The 20,235-nt window shown below is 38.8% G+C and overlaps 1 protein-coding gene and 5 pseudogenes across 1 annotated transcript; 3 read left to right on the forward strand and 3 right to left on the reverse strand.

The window, feature by feature from the left end:
- Nucleotides 1-617: 617 nt before the first annotated feature.
- Nucleotides 618-10,962, forward strand: LOC146471109 (uncharacterized; annotated as a pseudogene).
- On the forward strand, nt 3,288-5,469 carry LOC146471110 (uncharacterized; annotated as a pseudogene).
- On the forward strand, nt 5,229-7,061 carry LOC146471111 (uncharacterized). The gene is made up of 3 exons (XM_085121199.1): nt 5,229-5,371; nt 5,739-6,598; nt 6,994-7,061. Exons 1-3 carry the CDS (start codon nt 5,229-5,231, stop codon nt 7,059-7,061), a joined length of 1,071 nt encoding a protein of 356 aa, XP_084977325.1.
- On the reverse strand, nt 8,757-10,542 carry LOC146471112 (uncharacterized protein KIAA1958-like; annotated as a pseudogene).
- Nucleotides 10,963-11,274: 312 nt separating the features above from the next.
- LOC146471113 (uncharacterized) lies at nt 11,275-12,522 on the reverse strand (annotated as a pseudogene).
- A 3,076-nt stretch (nt 12,523-15,598) lies between these two features.
- LOC146471114 (52 kDa repressor of the inhibitor of the protein kinase-like) lies at nt 15,599-17,609 on the reverse strand (annotated as a pseudogene).
- Between the last annotated feature and the right edge of the window lie 2,626 nt (nt 17,610-20,235).

Raw genomic sequence — 20,235 nt, forward strand, 5'->3', positions numbered from 1 at the left:
TAAAGTTCTTTTCTTCGTCTTTCGATATATGAGATTTAATTTAGAGAAAATGACATACCAGGAACACTTTTATTTCAATGAAAATAGGCATTAGTTTCAAGGCCATTTTGAGTAGCGTAAACAAATCTGCATGCTTTAGAAAGCAGCCGGCGAATTTGGCATGTTTGTTGTATTAATTCTCTTGTGAGATGGTTGGTCTAGGTTTGTGTAAAGTTTAAAGTTCATTGGGTTATTTTACACCGTGAACGGGGCTTCGTCCTTTGACCTAAATTTTCGCGGTTTTCATCGGCGCGTGACCGCACCTGGGCCGCATTTCAAACTCTTGCAATTTTCTCAAAAAATAAAATACCCTGGAACTTTAAAATATGATTTTCGAAAATAGTTACTCCAAGGGTATCTTCAGACGAAATATCAGAAATTCGACCAAGTGGTCGCTGAAATGCAGTTCTCAATTCTTACAGGCAGCCGCTCTTAAGCAATGGACGTTTTCGGGGCAATGGCGACCCAACTGGCAGACGGAAGTTGGGACCGACATTACCATCGCTTCTCGCCAAAATCAAATATTTAAGCGGTAAGTTCATTCGATGAACTACGGCGCTTGGTTTTCGCAATAAAAGATGTCTTCTTTCAAAGCAATGAGAGAATTGACACTGCTGTGCTACGATGAAAATTTACTCTCCGATGATGAATTTCTCGTTTTATGGGAAGACAATCAGTCGAAGAACCCAGATTTTCCTTGGGACAGGTATGGTCCGTTTGACCTCGAAAACATGGATAAAGCCAAATGTAAGGCAGGGTTTCAAGTAGAAAAAAGAGATCTTCACACGCTTGGAGAGGTTCTGGAGATTCCACCAACTTTCAAGCGCCAGCAAAGGACTGTATGTGATGGCATGGAAGGACTCTGTATGGTATTAAGACGCCTAGCTTACCCTTGTCGCTACAGCAAAATGATCGCGCGTTTTGGAAGACCTGTTCCTTAACTTTGTATGATCAGAAACCGAGTCATGATTTTATCTATGACTTACATGGTGACCGAATCACTCAGTGTACTCAATAGTAAGCTGCTTGAAGAGTATGCTACTGCCATCTCAGATAAAGGAGCAGCCCTGGGCAAATGTTTTGGCTTCATTGACGGGACAGTGCGGCCGATTTCCAGACCAGGGAATATGCAGAGAATTGTTTACAATGGGCATAAGAGAGTCCATGCTCTCAAATTCCAGTCAGTTTCCACACCAAATGGGCTCATTGCAAATACGTTTGGACCAATGGGCAAGTTTCATTACTGAACACTACTTCAAGCTTAACATGGGAAAATAGAGGCGGGAGAAAGAGTTGGCATAAATCAGTTTTCCAACTGGACATGGATAAATTTAATATCATTAAACTCATTCAAGTATATGCTCTTATATGAGGAATACTGAAAAGTTCTCCTAGTCTGGAGCAAAAACAGGAATGCCAATTTTACTTCTGTTGCTGGATTTTAAAATATTTTGCAGGGGGGAGGCTTTAGGTTGATCAAATTGTAGTGTACAGGGTGTAATTACCTTTATTGCTTTGCTTTTTTCCTCTTTTACCTCAGAGGGTAGGAAGCACAATGCAGGAATGTTGCAAGATTCTGGGCTTCTTCGGGATGTGGAAGCTTATGCCTACTCAACCACAGGAGTATCAATGTGTTTATATGGGGACCTGGCATACCCTCTCAGAGTACTCCTTCAGGGGCCCTTCCGGAACTCTCACCTTACTCCCTTAATTAGGGAGTTTAGTCACGTGTTCGGCCCCCTTGAAGAACGGCTAAAATTCCACCCTTACTGAAAAGTTCCTATTTGTTCGCCCTTTAAGATGATTTTTTTGAGAAATAAACCCCGCAGATCTTTAGAAGATACATTGAACTATAAAATACGTAAAAATCACCATGATATGTGGCATATTTCAGTGTTAACAAATCGATGAAAGTCGCCCGGCCGGCCTTCACTTGCGGACGTGAACCGTGACTGCCATTGTTTACAAAACCTGAATAGATGTGGGTGGACAAAAGTCAAATTCCGCAGCGCTTATTGGCTAAAAAACAATGAGAATCCTACGAAAGAATGGAGCTAAACGAAAGAATGGAGCTTAAAGACAAGGGGAGACCTGGAGGGTAGTTTCTTTGCCCGAACGTGTGAACAAATGGGAAGATATTGCTGTAAACGCAAATTAGAAGCATTTTTTCGCAACGTTTTTCTATTATTATTCGGTTTAAACCGTGTCTAGAGTATTCTATTAAAGTCGAACCTCTTCTAACGGCCACCTCTCTACAACGGCCACTTTTTTTTGTCCCGGCTGACAGTCCATACATTAGCTCTTGTTTAAACCTCTCTACAACGGCCACCTCTCTACAATGGCAACGGCCACTAAAGCGCGTCCCCAACTGTCAAAATAACCTCTCGAAAACGGCCAGTTTTTCCAGGGACTGACCTACTGTATACATAAGAACTTTTTCCTAGAACATACTTAGAAGATAGCTCAGGCTGAGAGTCAGTTAAGTACATTTTTATTTTGCTCATGTGTTTTTAGACTACGAGTAGAAGTTGCTAATTTTGGCGACTTTTATCCGGCGAATACAAGCGCCCGAGAGAAAGTCACCTGCTGCAAGGAAACGCGTCGAGAGGGAAATAAAAATGGACAAAATTATCGATTGTATTCGCAGTCTAATTTGTTTGTTGTTGTTGTTGTTTTTTTTTTCGTATTTTTATTTTCGACTGAGTTGGTTGGAGGGGCATCTTGTTCGTGGCAACAGCGCAAGTCGCACAAGCAGTTGACAAGCAACTTGATACCATTGTATATATTGTTTAAAATGATATTCGGATTGTGATTGTATTCCATTTACGGTATATGCTGCAGTAAACAAAAATTGTCTAAAATACTTATAGCGAATGTTGCGAACCTTGCTCGTTTCGTCTTGTTGACATTTTTATTCAAAAAATTATTTACGTTTTATTGTGTATTTGATCTTTATATACTATTTAACACTGGATTACCATTACAGGCTACAGTAAGCATGAACTTGGCACAATAAACATGTTGTACTTCCCGAAAAAAAGGTGTTGTATTACACCCCTACCTCCCCATAACGGTCACCTCTCCACAATGGCCACTTTCTTATGTCCCCAAGGTGGCCATTGTGGAGAGGTTCAACTGTAGTTGTAAAGATTATTTTAAGCGAAAAATCAGTAGGATTCAACGTGCTTCGACCCTCCGGAGAGCGAACTATAATATGTGAGTAAAACGCTCGCTGAAGACAGTCCACCATGTCGCACAGTGAAGATTAAGTTCAGGGACCATCAACCTCAACAGGCCTATCAAATGCAGATAGATCCGATAGAACGGAAGGTAAGCAAGCAGCTCTTTGCTTTAATCTAAAATATTTACTGTAATCTGTATGCAATATATTTATCGTGCATTAACATTCAATGCATGGTAGCGAAACAAAGAATCGCGTATTCTACGTGTGCATGAATATTTCAATTTTCATCACTTGAATTTTCAAGAAATGCTACCTCAGTAACTGCTGTAAACTGTTTGGCTTTGACTAAAAAATACAGTTTCTCAATGTTTTTGTGGCTGTAGGTTTACTGGAAAAAGATGTTCAAGCATGGCTTAGATTTCTTGCTGTTTCTGGGATTTGAGACAGATTCTAAAACTAAAATGTAATTGAGCTTATGCTTTGTTTTGTAGCTTCTGTTTTATGTGATTATTATCTACCAAAGTCAATTTGCTGGCTATTAAATGTAGGCTTTGACTTATGTATTAGCCAAATTAGGCCCTATTAAATTCCAAACTTTGAAAGAATATTTTATTCTTGTCTTATCAGAATTGTTGAACGAAGGCACCTTTGTTGGACCTTATTGTGAGAAAAATGCTTTGGATGTGGCAGCATTGCAATGTGAGGACCTCAAACCGCTACAAAGAGAACAGTTAACTGTTGGTCTTTTACTAGAACTCTGGAAGAAAAAAATTCTGTCAAACAAATGCAATGGTGGATTACTGCGTTGACTCCAGTGGAACTACAAAAATATCTGAGTGGTGTTACATCACAAAACCTAAACAAGGCATGCAATGATTTACTGAAAAAATCCCAAAAACTGGTTAACAATAAAAAGAAAGAAGAGCTTGAATTACTGAAGCAAAGTTTGTTTCATCTGCCTGGTTCAAATGCACCAATGGCAAAAGAGCAATTAACACCCAAGTCAAAAGCAATTGCTTTTCAAGGATGTACACAGGGAATTAAAGAGGTCGGTAAGCAATGTACTTAGTTTCAATGAGAGATTGATGGATGAGCAGGATGCTCTAATCACTGACCAAGCAGCTTTGAAGAAAGAATATTTCTCGACTGTTGAACACATGCGATTGTTAAGAAACAATATTGCAGGTGTTGCTGCAAAACGTAAACATGAAAGAGATGCCCCTAAGGAGGATATGAAAGTTTTACAAGAGCAATTTAATGAACAGTCTGAAAAGTTCAATATGATTCAAGAGAAACTGGCATCCTATACACCTAGGAATGTTAACAAAAGGCAGAAGAGGGCACAGTCAAAGATAACTGATTTGAAAACCAAAATTTCTGAACTTGAAGAGGAAAAGAACACTATTTCTGGTGAACAAGCAGAAAATGAAGTTGTTCAGCTGAAGCATCGAAAAACAGGCTTACAGTAGAAGGTGTGGCATCTTCAGAGACATAAGGGCATGCAAGCTAAAGAAATTGATTCATTAAAGGATCACAATGCTACCATTATCTTAAAGCTCGAATCAAGTGCTGATGAGCTTAAAGAAAAAAATAAAGAATTGGAACAGCTAACTTGTTTGCTCGAGGATGAAACCATTACCACATTTGAAAATGGAAAATATGTAGATGAGGTGCGCGAAGTTATCATGGACTTGCTCGCTATGAATGTTTCCATGAACAAAGTCAATGAAGTGATTCGCATGGTTTTACAGACATTAGCCGGAAAGAGCATATCAAGGCGTCCCAGGAAGACAGTCTACTCGCGTCTTTTTCAGGCTAAACACCTTGCAGATGTCCAGCTAGGACGAGCAATGTTGGAAGAGGCTGACCCATCTCAAGTTATTGGAAATACCCTTCATGGAGATGGTGCAACTAAATATCGACATTACGAAGATTTTGAAGTTACCACTCCATCTTGCCAAACACTGGGGTCTTCTTGAGTTGGGTAAGTCAGACACAGGCAATCATGGATGCCCTTAAGCAGCAAGTTGAAGAAATTGCGCAGGCATTAAGCAGTGGTGATGAGAAGGCATCAGTTGAAAATAGAGTTGCTGAACTAGTGACATCAATAAAGAGCACCATGTCTGATCAAGGGCCAACAAATGCCACGTTCAATGAACAATTGGCCGAATAACGAAAGGACTTTCTGCCAAAGGTGGTGTAAAAATGGCAAGATCTAACAGAAAATTCAAAGAAAACCCTAGAGGAAATGGGGAATTTTTATTGCAAACTTCACTTGCTTGTCAATCTAGGTGAATAAGCAAACAAAGCTTTAAAGTTGTTTGAACATGCCGCAACAGAAGGCAGAAATCCCTTGGCATTTCTTTCATCAAATGAATCCGGCTCCTGTAGGCTTACTTGAACAGCTTGTGAAGCATTTCATCCCGGGGAAGTCAGACTGCTGTAGTTTCAGAGTACTTTGATGTACATCTCTCTGAAAATGACTTGGAAAAAAGCAAACTTGTTGAATTTACAGGGAATCGCCTGTATACCTTGCAGGAATTAGAGCCCTTGGTATTCTTGACAAAATTGTCACTGGTCCCTTTTTTCGATTGACGGAGAATGCAAAATCTGTTCTTGATTTCAATCCACATTTGGAACGAATGCAAAAGCGTTTTAAACAGTGGAGCCAGGATGCATCTTCACTTCTGGAAGGAGAAACACTGTTCGATGAGCAGGTTGTGCCCATCCGCTGGGATGAAATGTATGAAAGTCTCTTTAAGGAACAAAGTGTACAACTAGAAACATTGACGCAAGAGGCCCTTGAAATCATTTTCAATTCCTGGATAATCTTGTTCGAAAGGCTGGCTCAGGATCAACTTCCTGGTGGAAAGTATGCTTCCCCTTCTCCTGAACTGTTAGCCCAGGCAGCTAATGTTCCTGCTACTAACATGGCATCTGAGAGAGATTTTGGAGTCTTTGACTTGCTGTTGCATTTGAAGCCTGCAGCAAGACTTATTTCCCATGAAGCTCTTGTATTGTGGACAGACAATAAAACCACATCTTGGCTCAATTCGTTGTCCTCTGAAGATAAAGAAAAGTGCACGGCTGGAGCCAGAGCAAATACCTATCAAATCATGGCCCGGTACAAGGAACGAAAGGAGAAGATTTCAGCAACGAAAAGAAAAGCTGTTAGAAAAGCAGAGGGCAAAGGAGGAAGCAGAAAGAAAGCAGAGACAGCAAAAGCTCAACTTAGTGAACAGCATCACAGGGTTAGGGTGTCCTTGAAAATCAAAAAAAGAAATCAAGGAAGGTCTGATGAAGATTGCTTCAGAAATGGAAAAACAAAAAGCCCTTGTTACTCAGCTCCAGTTCCAGGAAGTTGTCCTCTAGGCTGTAGCACCCACCAAGGAACATTTTCAGCCAGGGAAATCTGTGTCCGGAAGGCGGATCATTTTTTTCAATTGAGTAGCTTACTAAACACTTGATGGAAGTTCTGGAACTTAACCAGTTTCAGGAAATTGAGCCTGAAAATGAAGGTGGACTCACCTATCGGAGTTAAAATGAACGTACCAAAAGCTTGTCTGAAGAAAAAGCTAAGCTGGTGAAGAAGCTGAGAGACTCTCGTAGAAAAGTCATGGTAGCCAAAAGCAAAGCAATGCTTCCCCAGTTTCGAGAAAACCGATTGCTTCTTGTGGAGAAATGAGTTATGCATAATTGCATTGAAGATGGCTCTGAACAAGCCGAATAGTTTAATGTGACTGTCTTGCGCCTTGCTGGGGATATTCCAGATGGGTCTGATAGAATTGACGCGGAGTATGTCATCAAATATGACATTGATGAAGATGAAGATGAATAGACAATGCCATTACTTAAAGACTTAAGAAAGGGGATTTGATTGTTCTTTAATTGTTTCCATTAGCAAATTTGAGGTTTACTTAACCTACAGAATTATTTTATAATAATTGGGAAACTGTTTCTATGGGACTGTAGAAGAACCCAGATTCGACCCAAAATCCAAGGATTTCAAAGTAAAATAGTCATAAAATATGAAACCGAAAGAAAGATCAATAACACAAAATTTTTTTTAAGAAAAAGTGGGTACTATCCCCAGTTTAATGTGAAGAATTACATTACACATAAACTTTTGTGTGGTATTTTCATTTATAAGTGCAACTGTAACCTATCGTAAGTCTCTTTTTTTTTTCTTTACTTCGTTAGTAACAGCTTTTAATTTAATTTTAATATTGCAACTATTGTGTAACTGTATATTGTAAGTGTCAGTAGAAGCATTTAATTTAATATTGTTTCTATTATGATAGTATTAGTGGTAAATTTGAGTGGAATTGTAATTCATTGTAAGTCTAAAAAATAGTCATACCTTGTCAGTAGTAGCATTTAATTTAATATTGTAACTATTATTATTATTATTATTATTATTATTATTATTATTATTACTTTTTTGTAATTTAGGCTAGTATCTTAAGTTGGTATGGTTAGTATTGTAAGTAGAGTTTAGTATTATATAGTTAATAAAAAAAAATTTAAGGTTGCACTGGACTTTTTAGAATGATGATAATCATTTGCTAAATTCTTTGTAATAACAAGAGATGCCAATGATACTCTGTTTCTTTGCTTTTAAAAGTGATCACCATGATTGAACATATTACTTATTAGGTTAGTCATGATGGTTGTGCCAGAGTCCAGTGCAGCCTTAACTACTTCATTTGTACATTGTAAGCCCCATCATCAATACAAAAAATGTACATTATAATTTGAGTACAATTTTTTTTTGGTGGGGGGGGAGGGGGAATTTGTGCATGCTTTTAGCTTTTAGCTTTCCAAAGGGAAATAATAGCTTCAGGTTGCCTTTGAACAGTCAAGGATTGCAGATATAACCAGTTTTTGTATCAAAAGTAGGTTTTAATTTGATCTTTCATTTATTATTCAGTGTACATATTGTTTTGAGGGTTACAGTCCCGGTTGTAATAGGCAGGTTCAAAATCGGGTTGTTATCATAGAAACAAGCACCTTTAACCGTTTTTTTACTGGTAGTGTTATCTACCCTTGATATCAATTATGATATCACTGCTCATCTTGATAAGCTAACATAATCAATGTATACAGTGTGCTGCATAAAATTTCAAGTAATTTTGGTGGTTGCCATGGAAACGAGCCCCTTACACTTTAATGATTCTTTGTTGATCTTAAGAAAGACTAAAAAATGTCAATTTCATTGTTTACAGGCGAAATGTTTTTAACTTTGATCAAAATTTTGGTAATTATTGCCATTTATTTACATGATGACGTCATCAGGGTCGCCATGGCAACTTGATTGACACATCAAATGATAAGCCTGTTGAAGTTCTGTATCATGGCTAAGTGTCAAGTTGATTCCTTGCTTAGTTATTTAGTTATGGGTGAAAATGTAATTGATGAGGTCATTTCTGGTGCCACCGAATATTCATATATTACTTCATGGTTGGTGAGTGCGTATGATTTTTATTCACTCATTGTGAAGATAATGTTAACAACTATCAATTGCACGGTGAAATCAACACAAAGACCACAACGAGTTGCGAATGATTTTATTCGAGCAAACTGAACGTACAAAAATTCCTATCAACATTAAAGTTATTTAATGACTCTGAAGAAAGTGGAACAAAGTCTACTTTTAAACGATTCTTTAACTTTAAATGACAACGAAAATTTTCAGCTTTAAATTTCGCCGTTCAAAACCGTAACTATATAAAATTTGAAAAAGTTGACTGTTTTGTAAATCTAATTACCGTAATGCATTCTAATCAGAGTCAGAATCCAGTACTTGTAGCCTTTTGTACCTCTTTGGAGACGACTTCACCTCCACTTCTTGGATTGCCAACTTCGGGGATTGATTGAGGCTGTAAATAGAAATACTTAATTGACCTGGATGAATAACAGCACCCGTGAAAAGCGACATCGCTTGTTGGTGATGATCAGCCGCGAAGCTAGCTGAAGGAATTTCAGTGGAGCATTTTCCAACTTGAGATGGATTAGTTTTCTCTAAGCTATGCACATTCCTCGACATCAGTTCACTTCAAGTACGAGACATTTTTACTTGCTTTTTTTCAGAAACTACAGAATAATTTGTCACACTTTGAAGACTTTTATGTCCCGACCGTTAAATAATATTTGCGCTGGGTTGTCGTTGTTTGTTAAAGTTTGGATCATTGTTTTGCGACCGCTATGGTTCTTTACATTGGGCCCCAGCCTGGCTTTTTCTGCTATTTTTTTCATTAACCAATTCAGCTTGTTCACACCAACGACTGACTTTTTAAACCATGGTTTGGAAGAATCTTGTTTTTTACAGTTATTTTCTGCTAGATAAAGTGGCGCGTTGTTGTCGTTCATTTCCGACGGCTTTTTCTCCGTGTAGAATTTGTAAACAGTGATGGGATCTCTTTCACTTACTTGAACCAAAAACATTTTCAGTTTTATTTGCCTGACATCTCTGGGATTTTCTCTGGTTCGAGTCTTAGTTTGTCTCTCAGTTTAATCTAAAGTTCCTCGCTATTTGTAGTTTGGCGCAGTTACACATCGCCCCAACACATGTCTTTGTGTTCCTTACAACCACGGAGACCAACAAAGACTGTGTTGTTTACCCAAACTGTATTCAGTAGAGCCTCAGGAGTTGACTTTCCTAACAATCCTTTGTCATACAGCAGTTTTATGTCGTCTTCTGTGAAGGGAACTGAAGCGTTTGGTTTATCGCCTTTGCCTTTCTTCTTGAGATCTCTTTGTTTAGATTTTAATGCTGTTCGTGCTTTTTCAAACTCGATGTCTCTCGTAATGCTGTAGCCGTAATTCTTCTTCTTTAAATATCGTTCAAAACTGGCCATCATAGCACGCAAGGATGTGGGTTCGTAATCTTCGTTGTTTTCTTTCTTTCTTATTGTTATGATAAATTCGCTGATAAATGAACTCAGTTCGTGTGGGGGAATTTCTTCAACAGGCCTTGACTTGTCTTTTAGCGTCAAAAATTCCTTAAGCAAAGCAACATTCTGTTCAGTTTTCTTCCTGGTGTTTTCGTTTTCTTGTCCTTCAATAAATTCCTCTACTGAAGTTTTATCTGCAAACCTTGAATTGCTCAAAGAAGACGCCATGGTTTTCCTTTTGCCTAGTGACGCCGTCAGTGAAAGGCGGGAAAACCGATACGATTTTTGTCACCAGTGAAAACTTTCGTCTGCGGCTTGTGATTGGTCATACGGTATTTTTCACTAGTGAGAAAAATCGTACAACCAATCAGATTGCGTGTATTCTGCAACGCATCATTTTTATTTGACGATTCATTTTGCAGTAAATCTCAGTACATACATAATAATATAATTTCCACATTTTTGTTAAGTAAAAAAATATTTCTATGTGGCCGATTTCCTTCATTTAAAAACCAAAATGTTCAGAAAAAATAGGCGAATGGTTTGGCAGTAATTTCAAGTCTACTAGCTATGGGTAAAAATTGACCCTTGACTCCCTACCTTAATGGAAGCGTACAACAATTCAATGAGTTCTGTAAGAGTGTCTGTAGAGTGGCTTCTTGGCGATATTGTGGATTACTTCAAGTTTATGGATTTCAAAAAAATCTCAAGCTAGGGATGAGCAGCATTGGAAAGATGTACATTGTTTCTGCACTTCTGCAAAATGCTTTGAGCTGCTTATATGGCAACAATACTGCCACATATTTTGACCTTTAACCCGCCACCCTTCAGGACTATTTTGCATAGCTTACAGAGAGGACCCTCAGATATAGTATGCCCTATCGAAGTTGGAAAATGTACAGCACAAATTTTAACTCGGTCATACAAGATGTTCAAGGCTGACTAGGATAAATTGACTGGCAGACTCTCGATCAGTACAGTGAAAAAAATGCATGTAAAACAGAGTAAGGTCAAGAGTATCAGGTGCAGCAGGGCCAGAGAGGGACCCCTGTATAAAAGGATGGGGATGTTAGTCGTGTCCTTTAGGGGTGAAGGTCCACGTCAGGAGCTTTTGTAGTACATTTTAGGATATTTAGCCCAAAAAATATATTGTTTAAGAATTTGTACCTCCTAAGGGTGAAAAAGTTCAAAACCACCCCCACAAAGCAAGATCGTAGTACCTCTGAGAGTTTCTTTTACAAGCAGCCCCATCCTTTTTATATGGGAGTACCCCCTGCTTCCAGGGCAGCAGGGTTTGTGTGGCACAAAAGTTTAAACAGTGAAAAATTTTACATACAAGAAACATTTATAATGACATGTTAACATGTATCCGGCCATAATGTTGAGTAATAAAACGAACAAGTTAAAGGCTTAGTTTTCCTTTTAACTGCAAGCCTCTGCATGACAAAAAACCCATGACTGAAAGTTTCAAGAACTTACATGTCCATTATAAAATGAGACTTCAAAACATCATACTATGTTAATGTAATTGTGCTTTTTTCACAAAAGCCATTGAGCCATGAATGTTAGTAAGAGGCAAAACCAAAATCTCTATTCTTAACCTGTCATTCAACAAAAACTTTGATTGATCAACAACAACAATTTCAGTTACTTAAACAGCCAGTTAGTTCTTCTCTTTCGATAACATTTTGTCGACAAGGGAAAGGAATGCTTGACTCATTTGTTGTTGCTGCTGTAATGACAACAGTGTTTGGCTTTGTTGATCTTTCCTTAGCTGTAGCTCCTCCTCCTTCAGAGAATGGTCCAGCTTTACTTTCTCTCTAAGGAACTCTACCGCATCGCTGCCACTTTTCCTTTTTTTCTTCTTGACTCCCTCCCCTTCATCACTATTTCTCTTGCTTGACTGTCCAAAACGTTCCATGGCCTTAGTCCGTATATCTTCAGCTGCCTTTTTGTCAGCTTTTGCTTTCTTCTTTCCATCTTTACCACCGTCAACTGCAGTGTCTTCTTTGCCAATAAGATCTTCAAAAATTGCGTCAGATTCACTGACCTCAACATCTATTCCTGAGAAGCTTGAAGTTCTGACATCCTTCTTTTATACTTTGTTCGTAATAGTGTCCAACAATCACGGCATGGGTAGTCCATTGCATTTAAATCATCAGCAATAGAATCCCATACTTGACTTCTTTCTAGAGTACCCTTTTGAAACTGAAAAAGATCATTAACTGTCATTTTGTCCAGGAGAGCCCTGTCGTGCTGCTTTGTCCATTCCATCACTATTCTGGGAAGCAAAAAGAGAAATAAAAGATTGTTTTTTTTTTTTACCATGTCTGCACATGCAACAGAAACAGGCCTTCTTGTTTCATCGTTAATGAAGCAGGCAAACTTGGCTTCAATAAAAGTCATAATGGATTTATTTGCGTTTTTAGAGTAAAGTGGTTGATTTCCCGCCACTAGCAAAAAGAAAGCTGAAACTTCCTGTTAGGCTTAAAAGAAAGCCAAATTTCCCACTGGATCATGAAGAATATGGAAGAAAGAATCAACCTTGTCAATTTTGCATCATTTGATGATATATTGTGAGAATTACAGCTACTTAGACAAGTGAAATGTTCCCTGGCACTGATGTGCTTGATGGTGGATATACAGAGAGAGAGAGTCGCCTCAGTACAATCAGCGATTGTTGAAGCAAACAACACTTCTAAGCCGAGCCAAGCGGAAACATTGTGGAACTACCAATTTCCCCTTGGAGGAGTGACCCACTTCCATCATAACCTTCCACTTCAACAGGACCCCGTTGATAACAGTATTCTATACTGAAGGGTTATCCTGGATAAATATTCGATTATTATTATTATTATTAACCTCTCCAGTTTCAGTTTCAGTTTCAGTTTATTGTTTTTGCCATAAATTGTACAAATGCAAAAATTATTTGTTATTACTTATACAATGAACTGTGTGAAACTCGCATTTTGATTGGTTCAGAGGAGTGTGTGATTAGAGTATAGACGCATGAGTGACTTCATCGAGCGGTGTGACCGGTGCATGTGATCAGAGTCTAGAGTCCAGCCAGAGCAACTGGACAAACACAGGCAAATTTTTGCAGGAAAAGAAAACTGCCCAATAAAGAATTAAACAAGTCCATTGAGAGTGACTTCAACCAGGATAGGAAAGCTAGAACTTTGTTGTGACGTGAAAAGGAAGAAAATATTTGTTGAAATATGTCGCCGATAGAAATGCGGTAATGGCGAGTAGTCGATTACAAATTGCAGTGAAGCGACTTTCATGCTGTAATATTTTGGGGTCGGGATTTCCTTCTGGAATAAAGGTTAGTTTTGAAAATATTGTTAGTGAATGCGTTTGGATTATACTCTAATTTAGAAGATCACAATTGCATGTGTGTAGTAGTCTAAAACTGAGTTTGCTGGAAAGTTTTGTGACTCAACTCAGGCAACGCGATGCTCGCTCATGAAATGTGTTGAAATGTCTTGGTTATTGTATAAAAGAAATAGATTCCATTTTGCCGTGGTTCTGTACTGTGATAACTCACAAAGGACGTCAAAACGTAGTGAGAACATCAGTCACACTACTTGCCTGCGGCCAGGAGCATACTGCTTTGTTCTCACCACAGTTTGATGTCATCTCTGCATTATCAGAGTACAGACGCAAGACAAAATGAATCTATTTGTTAATTAAACACTAATGGCGAGGAAGCTCAAGGGAAGCCTCAGGGCTTTTAAGGAATGGGCTCCCTCTTGGTCACTGCTAGTGTCATACTTATCCTCAGGTCTTTCATTGTGTCTTCTTCAATTTGTCTTAAGTCAAAGGTGACTGGTTTGTCTAAGATGACACACTGCCGTCGGTACATGTACTCGGGTAGAGTGCCATGCTTCGCTATTGTTGTTTCTAGGGGCACTGTACGTTTTCTTACAGCAGCTCCATACAAAGAGGCCCAGTCTCGTAGAATATCACAGTTGGCTTGGGACATTTCAACGACAGGCAAAGATTCCATGATGGGCATCTTTGAAAGTGAAATTGCCTCCTCTGGATTCGGGTACCATGACCTCCTCCTTGTGTGGTAGTATGCTGCCCATTGTGTCATTCGGTCATGCAGCTTAACTAATTGGTGGCCAGGTAATCAAATTCTTTGAGGTTGGCGAACAATCTTTGGAAACCCCATTCAATCAATTCAACTGATGCCACTGTCTTGGCAGAAACGTGTCCTTGCGGTCCATTTAATGTCCCTGTTACCATCTTATTTCAGATTTATTCATAATGTAATGTGCATTTGATCAAATTATTTGTTAATGTGCGCAATAGAAGTATTACCATTATTATTATTATTATTATTATTATTATTATTATTATTATTATTACCCCTGTGCTATTTCTTATGTCAGTCACTCATACCCAGTTGCTATTTACCTGTTTTGTGGGGTGAGAAGGTTGGATATGACTTTATTACTCTAAAGCCCGAATTTAAAGGTACTCCATGGGTAGGAAAGAACTGGAAATGAAGATAATTCCATTTACTCACCTCGAAGATTACGAGTCCTTTATATAAGGAATACAATTGGAACAGCTTTAATGATACAGGCTTCCAACACTTGACATCGAGTGTTAATTAGGTTCCCGATGTTAACACTGCAAACTATGACTGACGATGTCTCCTCCATTATGTTGCACACTGGGTAGGCTATTATAATGTTAGCTTTTGAACAATCAGAAGCCGCAAGAGCCAAAAGTCTGAACACCACTAGTTTTGAGTGAGTGGAATTTTCGCCATGACAGGACGTTTAGTTGTCTCGTATTTTCCATCAAAACAATAGAAAAATCACTTCTTTGGAAGACCTTTGCTCAAAAAGTCGAAACAATATCTTTACAACATCTTTCATGTCCACATTTCACAATTCATGATACTGATGGCTCAAAAATCTGAAGAAATCATGCCTGACCCAGACGTCATCATTCGACTTCGCCGAGACAGTCTGTTGGGCGCCAATTCGACCGGATGTGATGTCAATTTTTGTTGGATGATTCTGAAACGAAAATTTGATGAGTCCTATTCCCCGCCCCTGGTTCTTACCTTCATTTAGTTTTGCCTTTTCCTCCTCGGTTTCATGGCATGACATAGTTGGAGGTGTAGGCAAAATATTCTTGCTGGAATGTGCCTCCTTAATCACAATCCTGCGGAATTTGCTTTAGAAAATGGTCCTTATGGGATAAGTAATTACTGGGGAAAAAAAAAAAAGGCGCAGATCCAGGATTTGACAAAGGGGGGTTCTGATAAACGCCCGGCGAAGGCGAAGAAAATTTTAGGGCCTCTGAAATGCGATTTACAGCGTTTTCAGGGGCAATTTGAAGTGGTTTAATTGCTCTAAAGTCACCTTCATTTTTGTGCTAACTACAGTAGTTTAAAGGATGAATTTTCTTACTGACAATAATCGAGACAGAGAGACATTTTAATTTCATTCAAATTAAAAATTCATGATTCCTTGAAAATGGGATCAGCCAGCAACATTCTCCAGGGTTGCTGTTCTGCAAATGTCTGGACAACAGCATCATAATCCACGAGTTTCTTGTGGTGAATGTTCATGAGCGCCAAGCCAGACAATCTTTCTGTCGTCATGGTGGTCCACAGGTAGCCTTTAACCAGCTTTAAGGTACTGTTTGTCCGCTCGTTGTCAGCTGAAGTCACTGGAATAGTGCATGCAATGCACAGCAAACAGTGGATGTTTGGGAAAATGTCTGCATCACAGGCCTAAGATAACAAAAAATATTTCAGTTCGAACATTAAAAAACAAAAATATTAAGTTCTGTACCTCTAATGCAGGTTGAAGTGCGTCTGGTTGGCTTCTCTCTGACTGCCACTTTCTCGTCCATCGATGGTACTCGACATCCAGAGTTTGAGGGTTTGGCAGGTCTAAGCTGTACATCTCTGAAACTGCATCAATGTTTGCATCTGTGCATGACACGGTGATGCTTGGAACGAGACCAAGCAACTGCACAGCAGTCTTCTGAGTATTACCAACTCTAGAACAATTCAAAATATAACCACTGATCAGAATTTGCGTATTTGTACTCTGTCGTACTTTGTGTAGTGTGACTGTTATAACTGGAGAAGAGTAAAGTAACAGCTATCACTGCACGAAAAATTGGATTTGCTCTTTTTTTGATCCGTATCAAAGATGAGGTCAAATATAATAACATTTTTGACAACACATTTGATGCGCATCAAATATGTGACGCCTTTGCATATACCTTTGACTCGAATCAAAAGTGAGTTCAAATGTATTAACAACTTTGACCATACCTTTGACGCGCGTCAAATTGAAATCAAACAACTTTGACTCCGTCTATGACGCGCATCAAAGGTGGATCAAATATATGATATCTTTGATTCGAAACAAATTTGACTCCACCGTGAATCAGATGCGGCCTTTGCCACCTTTGATTCGAATCAAAGGTAATCAAAGGCGGCCTTTGACAATTTTTGACCACACATTTGATGTGCGCAAAGGCGTTTTTTCGTGCAGTGTATGTAATCTGATCACTTTAAATAGAAACCCGTCCTGAAGGTCGTCTTATTTTGCAAACAACGTATCTAGGATGTCATGAAGACCTGCTTAAAACATATTACCTTGAAGACATCTCTTGTGTTATATGGTCAAGAAAAGGAACAAACAGATTGCGACGCTATTATTCCTCAGGAGTGTCATGGAGTGCATTTGCCCGGTGCTGCTGTCTTGAGGCTGTTCTCTTGAGGTGTGAACTCTTGAGGTCTGTTCTCTTGAGGTCTGAACTGAGCTCCACAGCATTAGAGTACCATCTTTTGAACACAGCTTCAGCCTCGTCTCTCTTTTCGTTCAACTCTTTCTTGGTCTCTGATATCATAAAGTATGCCTTCACGATGTCATTGGACTCCTTTTGCAGTTTGGTGCTAATCAGCTTAATGACTGCCAAAGTTTTCATGGTGACTATCAACACGATCAGAAACTGGAAAGAACAACATGTGTGGTAGAAGCCATTTGCCTTCTGGAGAGTCTCTCTGTCCCAGTTTCAAGGGATTTCGGTACTGTATTGTTTGTGCTGCTGTTCATCCAAAATAACCTCAAAGGTTTTAACAATCAACGGAAGTAACAGCGCGAACGTTTCGTGTGCCTCGTGACATTCAACCCAATGAGTACGGCAGAGGTCGCAGATCTTAGTTCTCTGTGAATCCAGCTGATCAATGCTGATTACTTTCTGTAAGCATTTCTGCCACTTTGGAGAATAATTGAAAAATTTTGAAATCTCCGTTATAGTGCCAGCCATGTTGCGAACTGATGGTAAGCTACATGATTTTACTATAACGAGATTCAATACATGGGAATTGCAGTGCACATACAGGGCCTTGGGGTTTTTCTGTGCTATTAAGCCTTGTACTCCACTCTCTTGTGTAGACATTTGAAGCACCATCGTAGCCTTGGCCTCAGCAGTTTGAAACGTCAAGACCCCACTGCTCCAACTTCTCCAAGATCAAGGAAGAAATTACTTGACCAGTTATTCGATTGGTGCATCGAAAGTCTAAAAACTCTTCAGGGATCATGCACTCTTTGTCGATAAACCGTAAAACCAAAGACAACTGTTCGACATTAGCATTGTCAGTGACTTCATCGCAAAGAATTGAGAAGTGCTTTGCTTCTTTGATTTCTTGAATTATCGAAACCCTTTTGTGGTCTCCGATCAGCATTATGAGTTGATTCTGTATTGTTTGACTAGAATATCGTGCATTCGCACTGCAGGTCGCTAGGTGGTTCTTTAAAACTTCATCGCCTGAGTCAACACGTAGTTCCAGCAAATCTAGAAAGTTGCCCCTGTTTCCATTTTGATCGGCAGTGCTGTCATCTCTATGGCCTCTTAATGCAATGCACTGTTTGCAGCAGAAATGGACGCACTTTGCACAATTTCTCTGTTTCTCTTTATCGTGCTCCCGCGTTGGCTTTCAATTTCAACTTAGATGTTTTTTTTTTTGCGGATTCTGACTTGTTGTAAGAAAATTATCGTTTGCAACCATGGCGTCGATGTGGTAACAATGTTTCTCATGTTTGCCACACACTTTGCTTACTTTTGTCCAGCAATTAAATGGAGTGGTTACTAAGGTACCTAAGCTTTCGCGTATGGCAAGTAAAACGCATGGGAGACAGAAACCACCGTCGCATTCCTTGCTGTAAACGAGCCAAGGATAACATTGCTGCCAGGGTCTTTGGAAAGACCGATCACAACCATTGATAAAAACTTTAGGGAAAGCATAATTCTCCCCTGGTCGAAAATGGTTATTTATGATGTTGAGTTTCTCAGCTTGATTTAGAGACTTAAAAGCTGTTTTCTGACCAAAAAGAGCACCAACATCAACGTCATGAACCGAACCATGACAAGCAGGATCATCTCCATCTTTATCAGTCTGTGAAATGAAAGCAAATTGCCATTGTACGACCTTTTTAACATTGACATACGTTTAGAACATACGTTTAGAACAGGACAGGTAACAGAAATCACAATTTTTACAATACAACTAATGTTCTTTTTCCTTGTATGGAAAGCCAGGGTGTTTAACTTGCACACTATTTCTGTGGACTTCTAGTTCAAAAAGTTAAATCACCCAACTTAACATGTTTAAAATCAGTGAAAAGTCGTTCCCACATATTTGGGGGATCCCAGTTAGGGGAAAAAGAAAATTTGGAGAGTTGGCAATTCTGCAAAATATCTTGAGGTTGATTTACGGAAATTGTTTCACATCCACCAGCGCCAACAATTTTAATGTCAGGTAAGGATTTTACTACAGACACTAAGGAAATTCCACCTACTTGAAGACAATTGGGCATCCTTAATATTTCTAGTGTATTTTTTTGTAAAGGGAAGTTACTAGACTTTCTAATGTAATATTTTGGCAACTTGTTATATCAAGTTCCCTTAAACTAGGCATATGTCTCACAAAGTGTAAAGAAAAAATCGACGTATTGTATCCAAGATCCAAAGATAGTAACTTGCAACAATTCATTAATTTTTGTTCAATAAAAAAAGCATCAGTAATAAAAGTTGCAGATCTTTGCGAATGTCTAAAGCCTAGGTGCCGTAAATCCCTATCGTGTCTAAATAACGAATTTAATGAATGAAGAGTAAATTCAGCGTTTGAGTAAACAGTTCTTCAAAGACTAGAATCATGCATGACATCATAAAGATCCAACGAGAGCCACTTTGATATTTCCAAAAGGACTTTAATTAACTTTAATTAGAGGTCTCCAACAAAGCCGCATCAAACTGATAATGATCGTGACTCGACTTATCCCGCATGTTTACAAATTTTCATGGTTAGTCTGGATTGTCATGTAGAGAACAGAATTCTGCCTTAAAAAGCATGAGTGAAGTTAAGTAGCACTGTTTTTCACCTAAAATTGTGTCCGAGCTTTGATGATTGCAATGACGTTTTCCATTCTTATTTAATATACAAGCTTAAGCTTTCTGACTTATATCACTAATTTTAAAAATGAAATACCTTGCTCTGAAGAAGATAGAGTTGTCTCATTTTCTCGAGCGGCGGTCACTGTCAAATCTTCACTGCCTGTACCTGTTTGGGTCACTTTTTCGGTCTCTGTAAAACAAAATAAAAAAAGTGTTGACAAATGCCAAATTGATAGCTTGTAGTATTTTTGTTATGGAAAATGTTCTTACCGGCATCGCTAGAGCAACGAATCCTCTTTGCACTCCTCGAGCTCTGATTGAAACTGCTAGAAGAATTAGATGATTGGTCAAAAGACTCATTATCTTTGCTGGTCTCCGATCTAGGGAAGAAAAATAGAATGTGAACTTATGATATTTCAGTTTTAAATCGGTTCGTGAAACAACTCTTGAGAAATTAGCACTTGTCTGCTTGCTAGAATTAAGCATACTCGTGTAATAGACTAATCTATTAATGCTTGCCTTGCTGATGACGGTCCAAAAAAACAGTGAATTTGTGGTTGCTTTGTCCTCTTCGACATATTAAGTCGTGAGATGACGTTGAGGAACATTTAAGTAAATTTTCTCCCGGCGCAATCTTTGACTCACTGAGAGAACAATCCACAACTCTGATTTCCAAAGAAC

The sequence above is a fragment of the Pavona decussata genome, unplaced genomic scaffold (genome assembly GCF_977016875.1).
Source record: "Pavona decussata unplaced genomic scaffold, jaPavDecu1.1 SCAFFOLD_106, whole genome shotgun sequence".
In the NCBI taxonomy this organism is placed as follows: Eukaryota; Metazoa; Cnidaria; class Anthozoa; order Scleractinia; family Agariciidae; genus Pavona; species Pavona decussata.